The sequence below is a fragment of the Anopheles aquasalis genome, chromosome 3, assembly GCF_943734665.1.
Source record: "Anopheles aquasalis chromosome 3, idAnoAquaMG_Q_19, whole genome shotgun sequence".
Taxonomy (NCBI): Eukaryota; Metazoa; Arthropoda; class Insecta; order Diptera; family Culicidae; genus Anopheles; species Anopheles aquasalis.
This window is the reverse complement of record NC_064878.1, coordinates 30317872-30337818: the sequence shown is the minus strand read 5'-3', so window position 1 is coordinate 30337818 and position 19947 is coordinate 30317872. Positions and strand designations below refer to the sequence as shown.

The following is a 19947-nucleotide window of genomic DNA, read 5'->3' as shown; positions in this document are numbered from 1 at the left end:
ATTCGTTGAAGTGGATCATTTTCCGGTTTGATTCCTTGTCGTTTGCTGATGTTGCTGAGAGGATTCAACTTTACGGTTTTCGTGGATGCATACGTTGCTTTCTGTATCAGGAGCGGCTGCTTGGGAACATGCAATTTTATAGTCAATATGTGCCATTGCAATCCGCAGCTACCAAATTCAATTCTATTGTTGATGCACCGCAGTAATTGAATGTTGTACTCGGATTCGTTGTGATGTAGTAACGTTGACGGGCACAGTGACGGTGATTTCATTTAGCAGCATGTTGAGCGAATTTTCGTCACTCTGGTACCTCAATGCTAAGTTGTGGCAGATCGTTGATGCGACCAATACTGAGATTTGGTCTGAGGATATGGTCACCAATGCTGTTCCATCCTATTTCTACCTATATCGTCCTAATTTTTTAAAATCTGTCTTGTAAGATATTCTATAAGCTTTCACCAATCATTTTCCTTAAAATTATTTTTAACGTATATCATTTCACTTATCAGTCGAATATCGTTGCTTGTAGTTGATAATGTAAAACCGTAGAGATGTCAAATGTATCGAAGAATTGGTTTTGCAGGTTAGATCTACAAGAACAAGCATCCTTTCTTTCGCTTGAAAACACAGTGCCGATCAGACTGTTGGTCTATGATTTGAACAACATGAATTCTATGGATGAAAGAAGCAGAAATGCCAAATATAAATTTTAGTAAAACAATGTATTTAGTATTTCATTGGAATCATAAAACATGGTAAAATAGAAATGCATACCTTCATCTTGTGTGAATTGCTCTCGATCGCTGCTTTTGGAGTGTTTGTTCGTTGGATGATTTTTAGCTCCATTCTTTGTATGATGTCTGCAGCCAAACTACTCTGCCGTGTTTTGTCATTTTGTCGGCAGATCATTGAGGTTTCATATCTTTTTAACGTGGTTGAATTTCGTATGAGGTTCGTAACCCGATTCATACACAACAAACGCGGATAAGTATTTTACGAAATTATCACCGACAGAAATTCAAAGCAGTATTGCTATTGAGGAGTACCTAACAATTCTCGAGTGTAAAATGAAATGCAAATTTTGATTTAGGGATTGTTTGATGTGAAAGAAGCTAGAAATGTTATTTTTAACTTACTGATTTGCTTTTCCAAAAAATAAGAAATACTTTGAAGAATAGATATTCGCGTCCTATTTTCTTTACAAGAGTGAAACTTATTGAAGTGCGTTCATGACATGGATTATTGATTTAAAGGGGCACACACAGCCTTCTTAACGAAGTCTGTTATTTGTGTGTTTGTAAGGATAATGGGTGATTGCCTTACTTTTCGTCCTTACTAACTTAACCCTGCAGTTACCTTAAAAAAATTCACTTCTTTTATCTTCGTGGACCATTTGGTTCATGGTGTACTTTCTATGGGAATGGCTTTGTAAACGATTGAATATGAATTGTTTGGCTTTTGTAAGCACAATATATGGAATTATTTTGCATTATACGAGTTTACATAAGTTAAATAGAATATAAAGAGCGACATGCAATATTGGTCCCACTCACATAAACGAATTTGGACGCCAAAAAACGACCAAGTGCCGTTCCGAAACTGGCCGGAAGTTCACTAGACGAAAGGAACGAGAAGTTTCCGTCAAGACGAATTGATATCGCAGTTCGAAAAATAAAAACTTTCATTCCATCGAAATTGCTCGAATTCAAGAAGAAACCCTTGTACGAATCAGCGGTTGCGTTTGATAGGGCCCCACCTTTGGTATCATATATGGGCACAAGAACAAAGACACGATTTTATTGAGCACGATGCATTCGCAACCAAACATTACCGAAGGACCAAAGAAGAAGCCTGAAATCTTCACCTATTACAATTCGACAAAAGGTTTGTTTGGATTTTTTTCTCATTCCATCGATATAGCATTGCACTAATCATTGTGTTTCGATAGTCAGGTGGTGTGGATACGGCGGACCAAATGATCAGCTGCTACAGTTTAAGAAGAACGACAAACCGATGGTCATCCCTACTGTTCGCTAATATCAAAGATATTTCAGCTTTGAACGCATGTGTTATATTTTCCCAAATCGATCCATCGTGTTGTCCTCGTGATGTGAATCTGTGAAACGCTCACAATTTTTACGACAATTAGCGATTGATTTGGCCCATGAACATGCGGCAACGAACAGCGATTCCAAGGCTGGCTTCATCTGCGGAATTATTCACAAAAATGTGCTCATCACCTACAACTTCCCTTAGCAGATCTTTGACAAATGAATCTCGACCGAGCTCATCACTTTTGACAACGCCAGCATCGTCAGCGGTGCCTTCAACAAGCCGAATAGTGGCTAGTCCCGGTGCTGTAAAAGCAAATCGGATATAAAATGTGTCGTACGTTGAGTATTTGTTTGTAAAAATTATAGAAAAGTGTTATGTAGCACATGTATGAGTCGAAATTTCCAAAAAAATGCTAATTAATAGCTATATTATAACATCTATTCGAGGAAAATGTACTATGGACCAAATGGTTCACGAAGATAATATTAGTGGGGTTTTGTTATTTTCGACCCCTACTATTTATTGACACTATCATACTATTTATTGACAAAAATGTATACAGGGTTACTGACATGAAGATATGACATGAAGGTTACCGATTCAAAACACCATAACCTTTTTGTGTTAAAATAATTTTAATTAATTTCAAAGACAAAATTGTTTTAAAATAATCAAATTTTCAGAAACTATACACTTTAGTTGATGCCGCGCGAAAGTGATGTTTCGGTATTTTGGCTCATCCTCGTAAAATCGAATAGAACATATAGTAACATGTACATATTGATATAGTACATATTGAAAATTTCAAGTACATATTGAACATTTCAGGACGATCGGATTTTTAGTTTTGAAGATATAACAAAAAAAAACAACGCAAAATGGACCAAACGATCCGAAGGTTTATTTATCTTTAACTTTCTCGTTAGGGATAACTTGAAATCGGACTCCCGAGCAACTCACACACAATTTACAAAACTGGTGGATTTGATGGGAACCGATGGGAAAAAGGCGACGATTGGCTTTTGGGAAAACGTGGCCAACGTATTAAATTCTGTTGGGCTGCAATTAAAAACGTCGGCGGCAAGCCTAACTAAATTGCAACATTTTCATTAGATGGTATACTATTGATTTTAAATTCATGTTTAAAGGTATGGATCGATTACCAATACACCGTAAAAATGAAGCTTAGAAACAATAAAGCGTCACTTCTTGTAACCGGCGGTGGGCCGAAACTTCAAAACCCATCAGTGAATTAGCCGAACGAGCCATCTTGCTTACAGATTTTAACAAAACAGTGCTAGGAAACAACGCTTCAAGTTTTGGGTACAAACCGGAACCGAATCCTGAGGCACCTGAGAACTCTCAGGAAACATCCGTCAACCAACAGAATCCGCAAAAAAGAACTCCAGCAAGGAAACGCAAGCGCTCGTAGTTGAACGACTTCCTACGGCGGATCTCACAGTGTCATGGCGACCAGTGATTCACGCTTAAATCAAACAACACAGAAATCGACATCGACAATCGCTGGGTTGTACTATATTCGCACCTATTAAGTAAAACATACAATGCTCATATTAATGTTGAATTCTGCAGTTCGGTACAAAGCATCAAATACGCATCTGCAAGTAAGTGAACAAGGCGAGCGATATGGCTGTGTTTCAAATTTAAAATACAGAAGAAGATGGGGCCAGATTAAATAAGAATATCGAAATAATGCGCTACCAAATCGACCAATATGGTCCATTTACACGCTCAGATCTTGATCGGCCGATGTAGATCGAAAGCGCATGGGAGGAGCGTCTACACACTCAGATATCAGGTCGCAGATATCTGTGTTTTTGTTTTGGTTTTGTTTTAGTTCAGTGTTTTGTTCAGTCATTGAGGAAATAGAGTGCTGGTCGCTTTTTGGATTGAGTCTTTCCATTAAAAGCCAAGAAATAGAACGAGCCAAGAGGCGTTATCGTTCTAAGTGTTGAAGGAATGGCATTTAAAGCGTAATCAGTTTTCTCACGTTCAACTGTTAAGAGAATTTGAAGACGAACCAAAGGATTGGCAAAATTACGTGAGAATGAATGTTGAAACGTATACTGATTTATTAAACATGGTTACCCCGTACATTCTGAAAAAAGACACTGTCATGCGGGAAGCAATCTCTCCGCTCAGGCTAAATAGCTTTTTGCGCAGAAAATCAGCGCAAACTTACACCCCTCAGGAGAGTATTGATAGGGAAAACATAGTTGAATTAACTATTGAATTAGGGGAAAGATGTGATGCTAACTTATTGCACGATCTTGAGCGTGGAGCACATATTTTCAATGATGCTATGGAAGTCAGAGATCAGTTCAAAGAGCATTTTAACAATGCTGAATCATGGCAAGATCAGTTCATAGCATTGAATAATTGATGCGATGTATAATGAAACTCGTTACAGAAGGAAATATTCATATGAAATGTTAAATAAAACTGTGTACCACGTGTCAAATGAACTGTGTAAGACACCACTTTCCATTGATTAAAAATCACACAAATTAACGAGTATTGACGACAACAGATATGATATACTGTGGCGAACAATCAACGCCCACAAATATTCACTCCCCGATCGTTCATTCTTCCCCTCCAAAAAAAGTTCATCACGAACCAGAACCGGAGAAACATTGTTGCTCAACTGACCTACATTTCTTACCTACGTCAGTTGGCACCCAATAAAGATGAACGACCGAAAACCAAAACATGGTCAGCCACTTGAACCTAGCCACGCCAGCCTCGGCGAGACCCATAAACCACGGCTTCACAGCCGCGCAGCGCAAGAGACAAGCACATGTCTCAAATTACCGATGGCCCAGCGCAGCAATGCCGGGACTTGGGTAAGCGCGCATCGTAACGGCGCAACAGGAACAAGTGCGCTGACCATGCAGAAATGTACTTTTAACCAAATGCCCTCCAGCTATCTCACTTCCACCAATTGTACCATAAGAATAAGAACTAACCCAAAATCATATATAAACGGTGGATTTTTGAATAAAGAAGGATTCTGACTTTGGAACTGGAACCGACCTCGTCTTTTTCCTGATTACGGTTGCTCTGGCTGGCGACACCCCTTTTGGGCTCGCCACACCCAGACACCAACCAAGTCCTGAAAGAAAAACAAGGTCTCCACAGTCCGCCTAGTTCCACTCTGCGTTCGTCGGCTTACATAATTATAGTTGTGCTTTTACATGGCGACCGTGACAGTGGCAACATATAAGTTGCTGTAGACAAAGAACAATACGATGGATCGCGAAGAAATAGACAGCTGTTCGAGCTGTTGAACCAGCAAGTGAATTACATAAACGAGCACGCGAACCTACTATGTCAAAAATCCGCGGCAAAATTTAAATTAGTAAACGAGTTACTATCGAAACAGCAACGTTTAAAGTCGGACTCTATCACAAAACTACTTACGGTTTTGACGGGCGTCGAGGCCGAAATAAGTGCTAACTGCGAGATGGCTGCCGAAAACAGTCAATAAAACCGGTACGTGTTTAATATGTGAAAAGTGCGCACAAATGTTGGTCACGATGGCGAAAAGCGAACAAATTGCCAAAGTGCTGCGTACTGTTAAAAGAAACAAAAAGTGCATCTATAACCACGCAGCATGGGTGAAAAAGGAACTTACCGCAGAAACTGTACGGGTAATAATGCGGCAAAACGGAGCCGGAGAAAAAAAAAATCGTTAACATTAAAATAAAAGGAAATAAAAAGTGAAAGAGCGTCCGATGAATATATCAGTGTCAGTTTGCAAGAATGGGTAATAACCCTACTAAAACGATTGAGGCCGACGCCCAAATACAAGTAATAAATGTGCAGGAGGAGCACACTGGATACCACCAAACCGCCCAGGTGTTGCTCTTAGTAATTGGTGCGATAGTGTTCGCGTTATTCCTGGCAAAAGCCATCGAACTGTGTAAAAAACGCGAACGGAGGAACGCCATCCGAGCAACTAAATCCGTTGCTGCTTTAAGCACAGTCTAATAAAAATAGCGAACTGTTCCACCACGATAGTACGACTTGGCAGCCCTGCGCCTGTCATCATTGACACTCGAAAAAAAGGTACTAAATGAATTAGTGGACAAGCTAGTGAAGCAAAAATCTATACGCGTAGTGAAGCAATACGTGGGCTCGTGTGCGGTGCAGAAAAATGAAAAAATCGTTATACAATCATCGAGAACACCCGTGAAGGCGAAGAACGTCGCTAAAGCCGCCACGCAACTGCTGCCGGTAACAGGGGGCTACTACCTGTTAATGTCAACAACGAAGGGGATAATGGTCCACACCGAAGCAGCGGACGCTGGACTAGGAGGCGTCGTCATCGCAGTTGTGGGCCAGCAGGACGAGTGTTAGCACCATCGAAAGCCGCATCCTGAACCAGGGTGCTGCGCAAGCATTTCTTCAATCTGCTTCCCTGCAACCGGCATTTCTTCAATCTGCTCGACCACTTGCTTCTTCGTGGCCTCCGGATAACGGTACTGCCGTTTATGTATCGCGCACGTCACTCGGCGTTTCTATTTCATGCACTGTTGCGTCAGTGCTTGTAAACACATCTCCTTCGAGAAAGAACACGTCATTGTGCTGATCGATTATTTGATGCACCTTTTCTCCCTTTTCGTGCAATTTCAGCACTTCAAATAACATCGTGTTTCGTTGTGGTCCCTGTATTTTCTTAATATCGCGATACTCCACAAGGTCGTAATCTAAATTGGCATCCAGATCCTCCTCTCGGTACATCATTGGATCCTCTTCCCTATTAAAATAAACGGTCTCGGTTGCCGCTAACTTATTTTCTATCTTAATTTCACAGGGGCCCGCGGTGACGGGTAACGTCCCGTAGTTCATGGGCATTTGCGCCCGGGGTTCATTTCCTCTTATTGTTTGGGTCTTTAGGGCTTCATTGGCCTGCTGTACCGGGGTAATATCCTCCGTATAGAGCGTTACATGCCCATCCTTATAACTAATGTCGGCGGCATACCGATGTAGGAAATCTGCCCCGATCATGCCTGGCAAGTCTAACTCTTGAACCAGGTGAAATTTTGTGAGGAACCATTACCCCCTTAATATTTAAAGGGATAACGCCGGCTCCTATCATTTCCACCTTCTTACCACCCATGGCGCAGATTAATGATGCCCTCGTTGAACAGGAACCAGCAGTAGAAGCCCCAACAGTATTGTTCACGAACGCAGTTCTTTGACTTGAGCGATTTCATGGTCTGGATGACGTGCAGGCTTCTTGGTGTTTGCAGCTCTTCTGAATGTATCGGTTTACGCGATGGGCGATTTCATGGTCTGGATGACGTGCAGGCTTCTTGGTATTTGCAGCTCTTCTGAATGTATCGGTTTACGCGAATCCCGAGCTACCACCATGACTCCCTCCTTAAATAAAAAATCCGTAGATGGCTTAACACGTCTGTCTCTCTCTCGAGAGAGAGAGGTGCAAACCGCCTCGTACACGACCGTACCGGTGTTTCATCGTGGAGGATTATTTTTGGCTACACCTTGTGTCTTTTCCGTCGTCTTTAGCATCGTTACTGTTGTAGTCGTTTTCGTTGCTTTCGTTGTTCCTGCCAATGGCATCCTCGCACGTCACACAATTCCTGTCCCGTTCCCGCATTTAGTTAGACTTTTCATCTAAGATTAAATTGTTTCCTTGAGCTGTCCCTTCTGTAGTTGAATGTAGCCAAACCTCGAACGTAAGAATGGAGCAGATAGAAGAAAAGAATACACTGACTATAAACGCTCGTTGGGACGAAGAACAAGGAGCGAGCGCTAGAGGTAGCGTAAAGGTAGGGATCGAACGAAGAAGAGAGCGGATAGAGCGAGTAATTAGCGCACACGCGTTGGGAGAGTAGTGGCGAACAAGAACTCGGTCGAAACGGTCGACCCGAGGAAGCGAAAATAAAGTTTTTGATCGTATGCATCAAGCGCTACACAGACTCGCGGTGTGTGACGATACCGAAACTAAATTCTTTTTCTTTGATTCGCGACTCAACAACGCTCTTTATAAGTCGACCCCGATGTGAGTATGTATGGTATACAGTGGAGCGGATCATAGCGAATCAAATCGGGATGACGATGTTAGTAAAGCCCAGAAATCAGATAATAAGAATGAGCCTCATAGTAAATTAAATCGGGGTGATGAAGTCATTGCATCACTGAAATCAGATTACACAAAATTGACCGGAGTGAGTGAAAAAATACGGTTAATGCCAAAACAATATCACGACGAAAGTGTTAAATTAAAAAGAAAAATCAATAGATTGGAAAAAGAACTCGAAAAAAAGAAAAAAAACATGTTTGATATGAATAAAATCAGCTCTATAATCAAAAAAAAAAAATATCACATCGACCCTACCCTGTCGAGTAATCAAATAGACCTCATCTTAAATATACGAAACCGCGTCAAGTGAACATTAGATGAAATAAGTTCGGCGCTTTCTTTGAGATATTTGAAAATATTAACAAAACGAGCATGTAAATATTAAGCAGCAAATTAAGACACTATCCACTGCAATCCCTTTTGACGTTGCAACGTCGTGCACGTGCAATTAATCTTCGACAAGGCATTCTAGAGGATATCACTATGATAGGTAACTTTACACGAAATTTCCCAGAAAGGAATAGAGAATGTGTGTTAAGTTTTGACGAGATGAAAGCTTGTTGTATGAGTATGACAAGGCAGAACATGATGTTTTGGGGCCTTTTGACCAAATGTAGGTCGTCGTGGCCCGTGACCTTTTTCAAAAATGGAAACAACCTGTGTTTGTAGGATTCAAGCAAAAAATGACGAAGGATATTATGAACACACCCATTTCGAAACTTTTTGGAAAAGATGTTAATGTAATTGCAATTGTAAGTGACAATGCTTCTATCAACGTTGCGTGTTGGAAGGAATTGGGTGCAATAGTTTTTTTAGAAACCTTGGTTCAATCATCCAATTACAAATAATAAAGTGTATGTTATTCCAGATGCACCCCACTTACTAAAACTTATAGGCAATTGGTTGCTAAATGGGGGATTTGTTTACAAAAGAGAAAAAAATTATACTGGTCTATTACAGCGTCCTAGGACCACTTTTGTTCATTTTATACATAAACGATATGAAGGGCTGTTTATCAAAAGGAGTGTTGAAATTATTTGCGGACGACTCTACAATTTATTGGACAAGCGAGGATTTATCAGAAGCCATATATGAAGCAAACCAAGATTTGCAACAAATGTCGGAATACCTGAAGCATAAAAGACTCAGCTTAAACGGAACTAAATCCAAATGGATGATAATAGGAAATAGGAAAATTGCTGGTGATCATGTAGTAACAATAGATGGACATCCAATCGAAAGAGTGCATACGGTTAAGTACCTGGGAGTACAGGTTGATGAGAGGTTAAACTTTATCGAACATGTTGATTACACCACAAAAAAAGTTGCAGTGAAATATGGTGTCCTATGCCGTATCAGCAGATACCTCACAATATGGGCAAAATTGACGTATGTGAAACCTATTATAATGCCGCATTTCGACTACTGTTCGACAGTCATGTTAGTAGCCTCTGATACACAACTACTAAGGCTGCAAAGGTTGCAAAACAAAATTATGCGAGTAGTTTTAAGGTGCAGCAGGTATACTTCGCACGTGATTATGTTAAACACGCTACAATGGTTGTCAGTAAAACAACGGATGGTTTACAATAGCATAATTTTTATACATAAGCAGAAGTGTGGCATGTTGCCAGGGTACTTGACGGAGCTCCTCCAGTATGGCCGAGAAATACATGGCCATGCTACGAGGAATGCTGACGAATTTAGACTCCCTCGGTTTTAAAGAAATTCGATTTGTATTATAATGGAATAAAAATGTATAATAGCCTACCAACTCAAGTGAAACATGTAACCAGCGTCAGGGAGTTCAAAAGAATGGCGGCAGATCTTGTTAGATACCATTACAAAGAAAATTAATGTATTGACCTGACCAAAATATCTTAAAGATAAATTAATAAAAAAAAAAATATTACATGATTTGATTTAAACGCGGAATATTTCCGAACTAAGTCCTTTATTCAAATTATCAACATCCCTTATTAAAATGACACAGTTAGAAAAACAAAACGTACGAAAAGCCGCCGAATTGTTGTCTCGTACCACCACAGCTATTGCTTTACGACAGTATTACCCCGATAACACTAAAGCAAAAAACCTTGCGGATATTATTGAAAAAATAGATTTATGGTTCAGTTTTGTCGAAGTCTTGCACTCCGCAGGCAAAACTGGATTATAAAAAATCATTCACGGGAAACGAAAATCAAATATCAGCATTGGAGGATATGTATCAGTTCATATTGAATATGAGGGTAATAGATAAAAAAGCAATCTACAAACATTCCAAAAACCTTTGTTGATGCTTGAAATAGTTATTTGCCGACATGAGAGAAAAACATAAAATCAAGTTTATGTCTACACGAAAGGTAACAGACTCACACAACGTGCCACCACCACCAAGTCATCATATTTAATTAGATAATTTTGAGACAATTTAGCGCCCGACCGAGTTCGCGGTCGCGTCTCGCGGGCCCATAATACCAGCGCAAGTTTTTGTAGAAAATTCTCTGTAGAGAACCCCCGCCAAATCTAGTATATACAGACCGGTATATGCCTTTACCCAATACCCCAATAACCAATACTCGGGTTTGCTGGAGCTACGCGAAAGCGATGTGTGATAGATATGGCACCTGTGCTATCCTTCGTGAGAAAAGAAACAAAAATGGGCGAATGGGGCGGCCACTATTGGGCATTAATAGAATGTGTTTAATGGTGCTGCGGCCCTCCTCGGTTTGGAAGGTGGTGTTGACTATCTCCTCCGCCAACTTAGCATACCAGGGACCAGAACCGACGGCCACCGTTGCCGCTTCGGGACGTCCGCGATACTGAATCTGTGGCCAAGGAGAGTGTGTGAGTAAAAGCGAAGGTGGCATAAGATATGGCAGTCTGTCCAAAGCGCTTACCCTTCTTTCGCACATGCTTTTAAAGCGCAGCTGCACGCACAGGCGTCAAAGTAACGGTGTCCTCCTGGCTCCAAACAAACTCGCGCGCCTTCGTGTAGTGGGCCAGCTTGTCCTGCAGTGCCTCCACCGGGAAGGGACAGAGCGACTCGAGCCGCACCAGCGCCACATCGGTGTGCTGGCACGCCTTGCATTCCTGGCAGAGCGTGTAGTACACTGCCACACGTACTGCAACCAGTCTGCAAGAGCCTTTAGAGCACAATCGTTGCTCATTCGCCATATCAAAGAGGTCCATGGTGAAAAGAAATATGCGTGCACTGATTGCACAAAGACGTTTAAATCACAAGCGGCGCTCACTGACCGTATCAAAAGGAGCCATGGTGAAAAGAAATATGCGTGCACTGATTGCACAAAGACGTTTAAATCACAAGCGGCGCTCACTGACCGTATCAAAAGGAGTCATGGTGAAAAGAAAAATGCGTGCACTGATTGCACAAAGACGTTTACATCGCAAGCGGCGCTCACTGACCGTATCAAAAGGAGCCATGGTGAAAAGAATATGCGTGCACTGATTGCACAAAGACGTTTAAATCACAAGCGGCGCTCACTGACCGTATCACAAGGAGTCATGGTGAAAAGAAATATGCGTGCAATAAGTACACTAAAACGTTTAGATCACAATGGAACCTCAAACGCCATATCAAAGAGGTCCATGGTGAAACTTCCAACCGTGGGCAGTGAGTATTTTGTGTTTAACTGTGTGTCAAACTTTTTTACATTCCTCTCTTTTTCATTTTGATGTTCCAGCTACGAACCATACTCAGAGGTATGATTCGTATGAAAGTACATCATCATCATCATCAACTGACCTGGATGATTAGAACCAGGCTAAGCGCCCTCCCGTATCCCACGCTCATCAGAGATTAAGCGATTAATCGCAGATGATGCGTCCAAGCGGGATACATATCCTGTACGTGGTTCATGTTCATCTCACTGCTTGTGAACCTGGATACGTATCACTCTCCTCTATCGTTAGTTTTTAAGCTTCCCCTTCCGCCAGCTCTCATAACTCCTCAGCTCGTTCTTCTCCGATACAAGACCCATCCGAACTCGTTTCTGGCCTCGCGTACACCCCACCAGGGGTTTTCTGGGTGAATGAGTTTGCGGTTAGCGTTGAATTGGTCGGGAATGCTCTACGAAATCTTCGTCTGTCCTACTCTCCCGGGCCCGATGGCATCCCAGCCGCGGTTATGAAAAACTGTGCTCCTTTCCTGGCAGCTCCGCTTGCGACACTGTTCGAAATGTTTCTTGATTCTAAAACCTTCCCAGTCTCCTGGCGTAGAGCACACCTTATCCCAATTCACAAAAAAGGGAACAAATCTTGCGTGGCTAATTACAGAGGGATTTCGCTGGTCAGTAACTGTAGCAAGGTTTTCGAATCTGTTATCCACCCCACGCTTTTATCTACGGTGCGCGCTTGGATCAGCCCTCGCCAACATGGTTTTATGCCGATGCGTTCAACCGTCACCAACCTCGTGGATTTCGTCTCCTCCACCACGGCAAGGTTTAGGGACGTTTTGTCTGGCAAAGCTGCCTGGCACCAACCACATAAAGACCACAGCATATCACCCATAAGCACATGGCATGGTACAGAGGTTTCACAGGCAACGGCGATCAAAGCCTGTGAAGATAGCGCAAGATGGAGGCGAAACCTGCCACTAATTCTATTAGGAATACAGATATCTCTCAAAACCGAGCTAAAAGGATCACCCGCAGAGATGGTGTATGGTCAAAGTCTAAGACTGCCGGCCGAAGTATTCATACCCTCCAACAACCTCACGGCTGAAGACCTACCGGATTTCATAGATAAGCTAAAAGAATCATTTAAACACGTGAAGCCAATACCACCGATAGGCACGGTCAACAACAAAGCGTACATGTCAAAAGAATTGAAGGAGTGCAAAAAAGTTTTCGTTGGAGTGGACAGAGTTAAAACCGGCCTCCAGGAACGTAATCAACGGAAATGGGAAAAATGAGTCAATTTCCATCGATCGGCTATAACCGGCCTTCGAATCGTTGGATTTACCCACAGATAAACCCGAAAAAAATACAAAAAAGTACAATTTCGCAAATAAGCACACACACGTGTCTACAAACATCCGGCAATGGAATCGCGACTCCGCCGCTGTGGTGGGGGGAAGGGGGGTCCTGTGGTGACGCGGGTCATGGAGACGCGCCTCACCAACCACACGTAGAATAAGTATCAAATTAGAGCAGATTAGATTGGCTTAGCTACTGACACAAAAACCTACACTCAACGCTCAACAGGAGCGCACGCAGCTTGTACCCGCGATACCGCTGCCGAATAAAAGTATAAGCCGAGTGCTGAAACAACACAACAACCATTGGAAGCCCTTTGGAAGCCAGAAGGCTTCGCGAAGGCAAAATCCTAGTGAGAGTAAAGAACATCAGACAGGCGAGAAAACTGGAAAAGATCAAGAAGTGTGAATGGGGAAAGGAAACAATCCCTATTAAAGTAATCGAACACCCCACTATAAACCAATCGAAGGGGGCGGTAAGATGAGACGATATTCTGTTCATGGAAGAAGAAGAAATTCGGAACGAATAAAAATCACAAAATGTGGCGGAGGTTCAAGTCATCAAACAAGAAAGGACAAGAATGGTAACCTAATCGCCGCGAATCCCAAGAAAAATTGACTGGAAAAATTGAAAAAGGTGCCACGGCGAGCAAGCGTGCGCCAAATGCAGCAAACAGATGTACGGGAAGGCATGCACCGAAATCAAATGTGTGTCATGTGGAGACAACCACCATACCCTGGACAAGAACTGCCCAGTATACCTTGATAAATGTGCAATCCAACGCATCCAAGCGGAAAAAAGGATCTCCTACGGGGAAGCCAGACGGATGGAAAACCAAGCTAGTGGTTTAGTGGGTGAGAGTCCTACACTGTTCCCGAGGGGCTTCCTCAGGTTCGTACATTAGTATTCCACCTAGTTTGTTAAACGGAAGAAAAAAAAAAAAAAAAAAGACGGATGAGAAGGTATGTCCTTTCATCCCGAGGTCATAGACAACGAACATGTGCTAACACGCTAAAAATCAGCAGAATGTGAAGTACCAAAGAAAAGGGACAGAGAAAGGAGCATCAACAGTCACAAAAAACACACAAGAAACAAAAGAGCAAGATTAACGGGAATGAATCGCGCAACTGGTAACGAAAATTAATATGGACACTGAAAATATCACATCCAAGAAATTCTACAATTCGTACGTAGAAAAAAGGACATTAAAGAAAAGGAAACACAGAACACCGAAATAGAAAACATGGAAAATAATAAAGAAGGTACACCTGGCCAGAAGTACTCTGACAATGAAACTAAATGCATACACGAAGCCAAAAGCCAACATTCAACAAATTGGGCAAGGATGAAACCTCTCTCAAGCAATCTTAGAACAAAAACAACAGTCAAAAAAAACCCAAGGGTGAAGTAATAAACTCATACGGAAAAAATGATTATCAAAGTAATGCAAGCAAATGTACAAGGATGGAAGATCAACAAGGATGATGTTACAAACACATGTAGGAGCTGGCGTAGAAGCGTTAGGCGTTACGCGCTAGGTATTACAGCCAACGAAGAGAGAGAAGTGCGCAACTACGACATGCTCACCCGGTAGTGTACAGCACGTAAAACACACCAACGCCAAACACTGGGCAAAGCAGTTTCCGAAAGCAGCTTGCGAGTGTCTAAACCGAAGAAGACGCTATCACGCTAGCGGAAGATGTGCATCATGTCCACGCACAGGCAGGGTTCGAAAACCGGAATTGGCTCTCAAACTCCGACCATGTGTTGGAGAAGTTGGTCGACTAGCAATGAAAAAAAAAGTTGAAAGCGACAAGCAACTGCGGCAGGGGACTATGAAACTGCGGTACCGGCCGCTATGCATGCTGAATGGATTCGCTAAGGTTTTAAGGGCAGAACTGACAGTGTCACGTTCTGGTACGCAGAGACTTACACGCCTATTCGCTCGCTACTAATCGATGACTATAAAACATATTTGTTGCTGCATAAAGTGGCAACAATTTTATCGAGCGATCATTATCCCTTTGCAAGAATCGTGCAGCGTTTCAAACAATCCTTCATAAAAGGAGGATAAACGGTCGAAACGTGTGGTTTTCTTTTTCCTTTTCATTCACACATTGCATTGTTGCATCCTGGTCGTGAGGAGGTGCACTATGCCGAACAACGAACTTGAACCTGATCGAAGATCTGCCGAAGCTGGGACTGATGCCAACGAGTTGGATAAATTGGTACGTGGCCAAGATAAATTTTAGTATATAGTAATTTGTGTCGCTCTGCGAGACCAGAGTAGCTAGCTCCCCGGGCATTCATTTTTAAGTTGGTTGCAAATAATGGAACGGTCAAATTACGATTACGGGAACGATTAGACGACAACGGACTTCCGGAGGCGCTGGTTTTTGCCCGGCTTTGGTTTTGGTGGAACGTTTTTCAAGAAAAGCGTGGTTTTCAACACCCGGCACTAACATACAATCAACTAACTGGACCGACTAGACAATGCAGTCGCACGACTGGGGGCAGATTGTGTTGGAAAAGCTCAAAACCTTCCTCAACGAAACCAGGCACGGCGACTTGACCTTGCAGTTCAGCGATGGGTCGCCTAAGCGCCTGCAACAATTACTTCAACCAAATGGAGATGCACGTCAAAGTGCTGATCATGCCCTCCGATGTGCATGCCGATGTCATCGAAGCGATCGTCCAGTTTATCTACACCGGTAGCCTTCGGTTCGCGCCAGCCATGCACGAGCCGCTGCTGCGAACGGCCAAGGCGCTCAAGATAACGCGCTGGTGCGACGTCTTGAGGACTTACCGATAAATAAATAAATAAATAAATAATCCGGATGCTCTGCCAAAAAAAGCAAAAGTGCTCCGACAACGGTGATACATGATTTGAATGCACAGGCCGCAAAAAATGCCACCCTCCTGTGGTCATGATGAGTACTTTGTAGTATCGCCGGTCAGCCAGGTAACATGCTCAGCCCACGTATTCCGCCTACCTTATGGTGCTCGGTCGGTATGGTGGTTACCGCTTCCACCACGCTCACCGGTGGTGCATCTGTATACTACAGGAGTGATTGCAAATGCACGACCAAACTGAGCGTACAAGAGCGGTATAGGCCAAATTGGTGGCAGAAAAGCCCGCAGTAATGAACAAGCAAAAAAAATAGAAGAGCAATTGTTATAGTTTCAATGCAAAATGGACTCTACGCCTATGTAGGCCTCGGTAGGTGTGCGAAGGCAACGTGCAGTGTGTAGTACGCACGATCAATTCATTTTTATTCTTTTGTCGTTATTTTAAAGATCCAAATCCGGCGCCTCGCCGATGTCGGGGTACACGAGATAGCAGAAAACGGAATACAACGGAACGCATTGGAAAATGTAAGTAGCTATTTTAAATGCAAAAATAAAGACGTTTATTTATCTTAACATTGCTCATTAGGGATAATTCGGAATCGGACGGCCGAACCACACGCACACAACGGAGCCGGAAATAGCAAGGGCTCTTAAAAAAGGCGACCAGTCTGGCTTCTGGGAAAACGTAGCCACCGAATTGAATTCCGTTGGGCCACCAGTAAAATCGTCGGCCGCATGGAAGAAGGTAAGCGTAGCTAAAGTTTCAATAGTCGTTCTAATAATTAATTATTCTACTATTTTTTTTAAGGTTTGGTTCGATTACAAGTGCGCAGTAAAGAAGAAACTTTGAACAAATAAAGCGTCTCTTCTTGCTACCGGTGGTGGGCCGAATGTGTCGAAGCCCATTAGTGAGTTAGAAGAAAGAGTTATATCGCTAACAGAGTTAAACAAAACGGTAGTAGGAAATAACGCTATGTGTTTTGGATACACCGTGGAACCGAATCCCATGGAACCTGAAAACTCACAGGATCCATCAGTTAGCGAAGAAAATAGGCAAACAAGAGCTCCAGCAAAAAAAAGGCAAGCGTTCAAAATTGGATGACGTGCTACAGAAGATGGCAGATCTAATGACAAAAAAATACAAAATAATAACTCTCTACAAAATAGAGAGATGGCAGATCTAATGAAATCGATGCTGGAATCGGAAGCAAAGCATGTCCAAGAACGTCTTATAGAAAGTTGCAAGATGGTTTGCGAAGCATTTGAGGCTTCAGCCAAAATGAATTGAGAGCTGTGTGCTGCCTTGAAAAGGCAAAAAAAATAATTTTAAGGTTTTGTTTTTTTTTGTTTTTTTGTCCTTTAATAAAAAATAAGTTTGTGTGAAACAATTGATAACAACTCTTTTTTTAATCAATTAAACAGTGAACTAAAATATCAGTCAAATTAATAGTAATTTAATTAATTGCATTCAATGAATCTTTCTGAAATACAAAAATTATGCAATGCGCAACATACATTTGTAATTCTTGCGGCCATATCAGGAGTATAATGTAACTGTCTCGCTCCCAATAGACACCGAAATCTATTCTTTAGCAATCCAAACGTTCGCTCAATTATCTGTCTTGCTTTTGCACGAGAGTCATTAAACACAGCTTCTGTAGAATTTACAGGAGCATTTCTCTTCGGCGTAATAATCCAACGTTTCGATGGGTATGCGGAATCGGCAAGTACTTTGAAAACTCTGTTTCCAAGTTCATATTTCTCAGCAAACAAATTATTCCAGAAACACTCCATATATGAGCGTCATGATTTGCTCCACTGTACCTAGCATTGACGTATCGTATCTGATAACCATTTTATGGTCACAGAGCATCAGCACATTTAAACTATAAAATCCTTTCCTGTTGAAGTGTTGATCTCTGTCAAGCTTCGGTGCTATTATTTTAACCTGTGTACCATCAACACACATTACGACACCCGGTATTCCACTAAGTTCATAAAAATATCGCCGTGCTTCTTGTTGCTCCCTTTCATCCATTTCTGTCGTAATCCATTTTGGGCACTGTGTTTCTTCTAAGATTTTCAGCGTTTGCCGAAATATGATAGAAAACGTCGGTTGCGCAATTGCTATGTTCCAATCTTGTCCAATTGCAATTGCTATGTTCCAATCTCAATGTCTCATTTGGTCTCGGTCATTTGTCTATAATGTCTCATTTGGTCTCGGTCATTTTTAGCTTTTAGCTTTTGAGCTACTCGAACGGAAAGCAACAATGCCAACTATTGCTCAAATCGATTCGAGATATTTCATTCGAGTTGTCGAACGTTCGAAAACCACAATAGGTACTATTAACTCTGCTCATTTTGTTTATAACGTTTGTAGTTTTGGTTGTGGTAACACGCAGCAAGGCCGCATCATGAAGCTATACGCCGCATCTGTGGAACAGGATTGTGCAGCCTACTGCTTATAGTGATTGCATAGGTGCACATATTTTTATGTGAGCCTTTACATTTAATATAAGGGAAATCTTTTTCAATATTTTGAACAATTTGAGTGAAGGTGTTCAATACACATTCAAAAACTATTTTTATTTAAAAAAAATAGCTGGAATGCTCCCAATGGAAATAGATGTGAGCAAGTTTTTTAAAGTCAAAACGATGCGCTAACTATATAGAGTGCATATTGTTTTTACTTTAGTTTTGTCGTTCCAAAAAATTTACGTCAGAGTGCATTTTGAATTATTTTTGATATAAATGATGCGCGGCGTTTGTTGGCCAGTTTTGTGTCCGAGTTTTGGAGTTAGTTTCAGCAAACTTACATGGACATGGACAAGGCGCGGAGGGATTACGTTCCATTCCTGGATTTATGCACTACACTAGGAAGCAAGGGTAGGTTATCCTGCTTGAAAGAGCCTGTGTATGAGTGTGGCTTTGTGTTCTGGGACCTGAAAAACCGTTGGTTACGGCGGGGAAGGAACTAAAACAGGACTGATTTTTCAACTCTGTGCTGCGTGCTGAAGAAAGCAAAAATTCAATGGCGAGTATGTGAAATATAGTTTAGTATATTTCCGTAGATTTTGTTCCATATTATTTTACTTACAAAGCATAGGGCACATTCTGTTGTTCGACCATACCGTCATCACTATCTATAGCGGATGATCTAAGACTCTGGTACGGTTATCATACGAAGTCCTCGCCAGACTTAAATAGGAAGTACATGATCTCATTCTGCATTATCTTAGCATTGAATAAAAACGCCAGTGTTTTTAATTGTGATATACTTTTGGTTAATCAAAAAAAGGACCCAATTATCATCTTGGAAAAGACGTCTTGTCAATCATCAAGTTCGCCACAGTATCATCCAAAATCTTTAAAGGATTCTTTTGTCATTTTTCACAAACTTGCGACAATCAGCCGTGCAAAACCAGTGTTAATATCCTGCTACGTTTCAATGCATATGCTGTAGTTTACTCTGCCTACACGACAATCGCACAAATGAGACTAATAACACAGGCGAGCATCTGCGGTCTGCTGCAACAGTTCCACACCAATCATTGCCAACGCAACATTGGCGTCTTCACAGCAACTGCCGCAAGATCACTTGTGTCGGGGGAATCACACGCCTCAAAGCATGTATTCGTGCTTCCATCCATGGCTACAATATACTACTGGTGTTGCAAAATTTTCTCATCTCTCTGCATTGAGAAGTGCAGAGTGATGACTCTATGCGCGAGAAAAGATCCGATCCTGTTTACTTCCGGCCTAAACAACACGCCGCTGGCAAGAACCGATTGCTTAAAGGACCTTGGAGTTTGGATCAACACAAACATAACCTTCTGAGCGTATGCTGAATACCTTATCGCTAAAGCCAACAAACTCCTAGGTCTTATTATTAGGACGACCAAAGGCTTCATG

General features: G+C 41.9%; 1 protein-coding gene across 1 annotated transcript; it reads right to left on the bottom strand.

Annotated features, from left to right (window-relative positions):
- Positions 1–11107: 11107 nt before the first annotated feature.
- Positions 11108–18073, bottom strand: LOC126576557 (putative nuclease HARBI1). The gene is given in 4 exon segments (XM_050237866.1): positions 11108–11313; positions 17526–17798; positions 17801–17882; positions 17885–18073. Coding segments are annotated over 4 exon segments (750 nt in total).
- Between the last annotated feature and the right edge of the window lie 1874 nt (positions 18074–19947).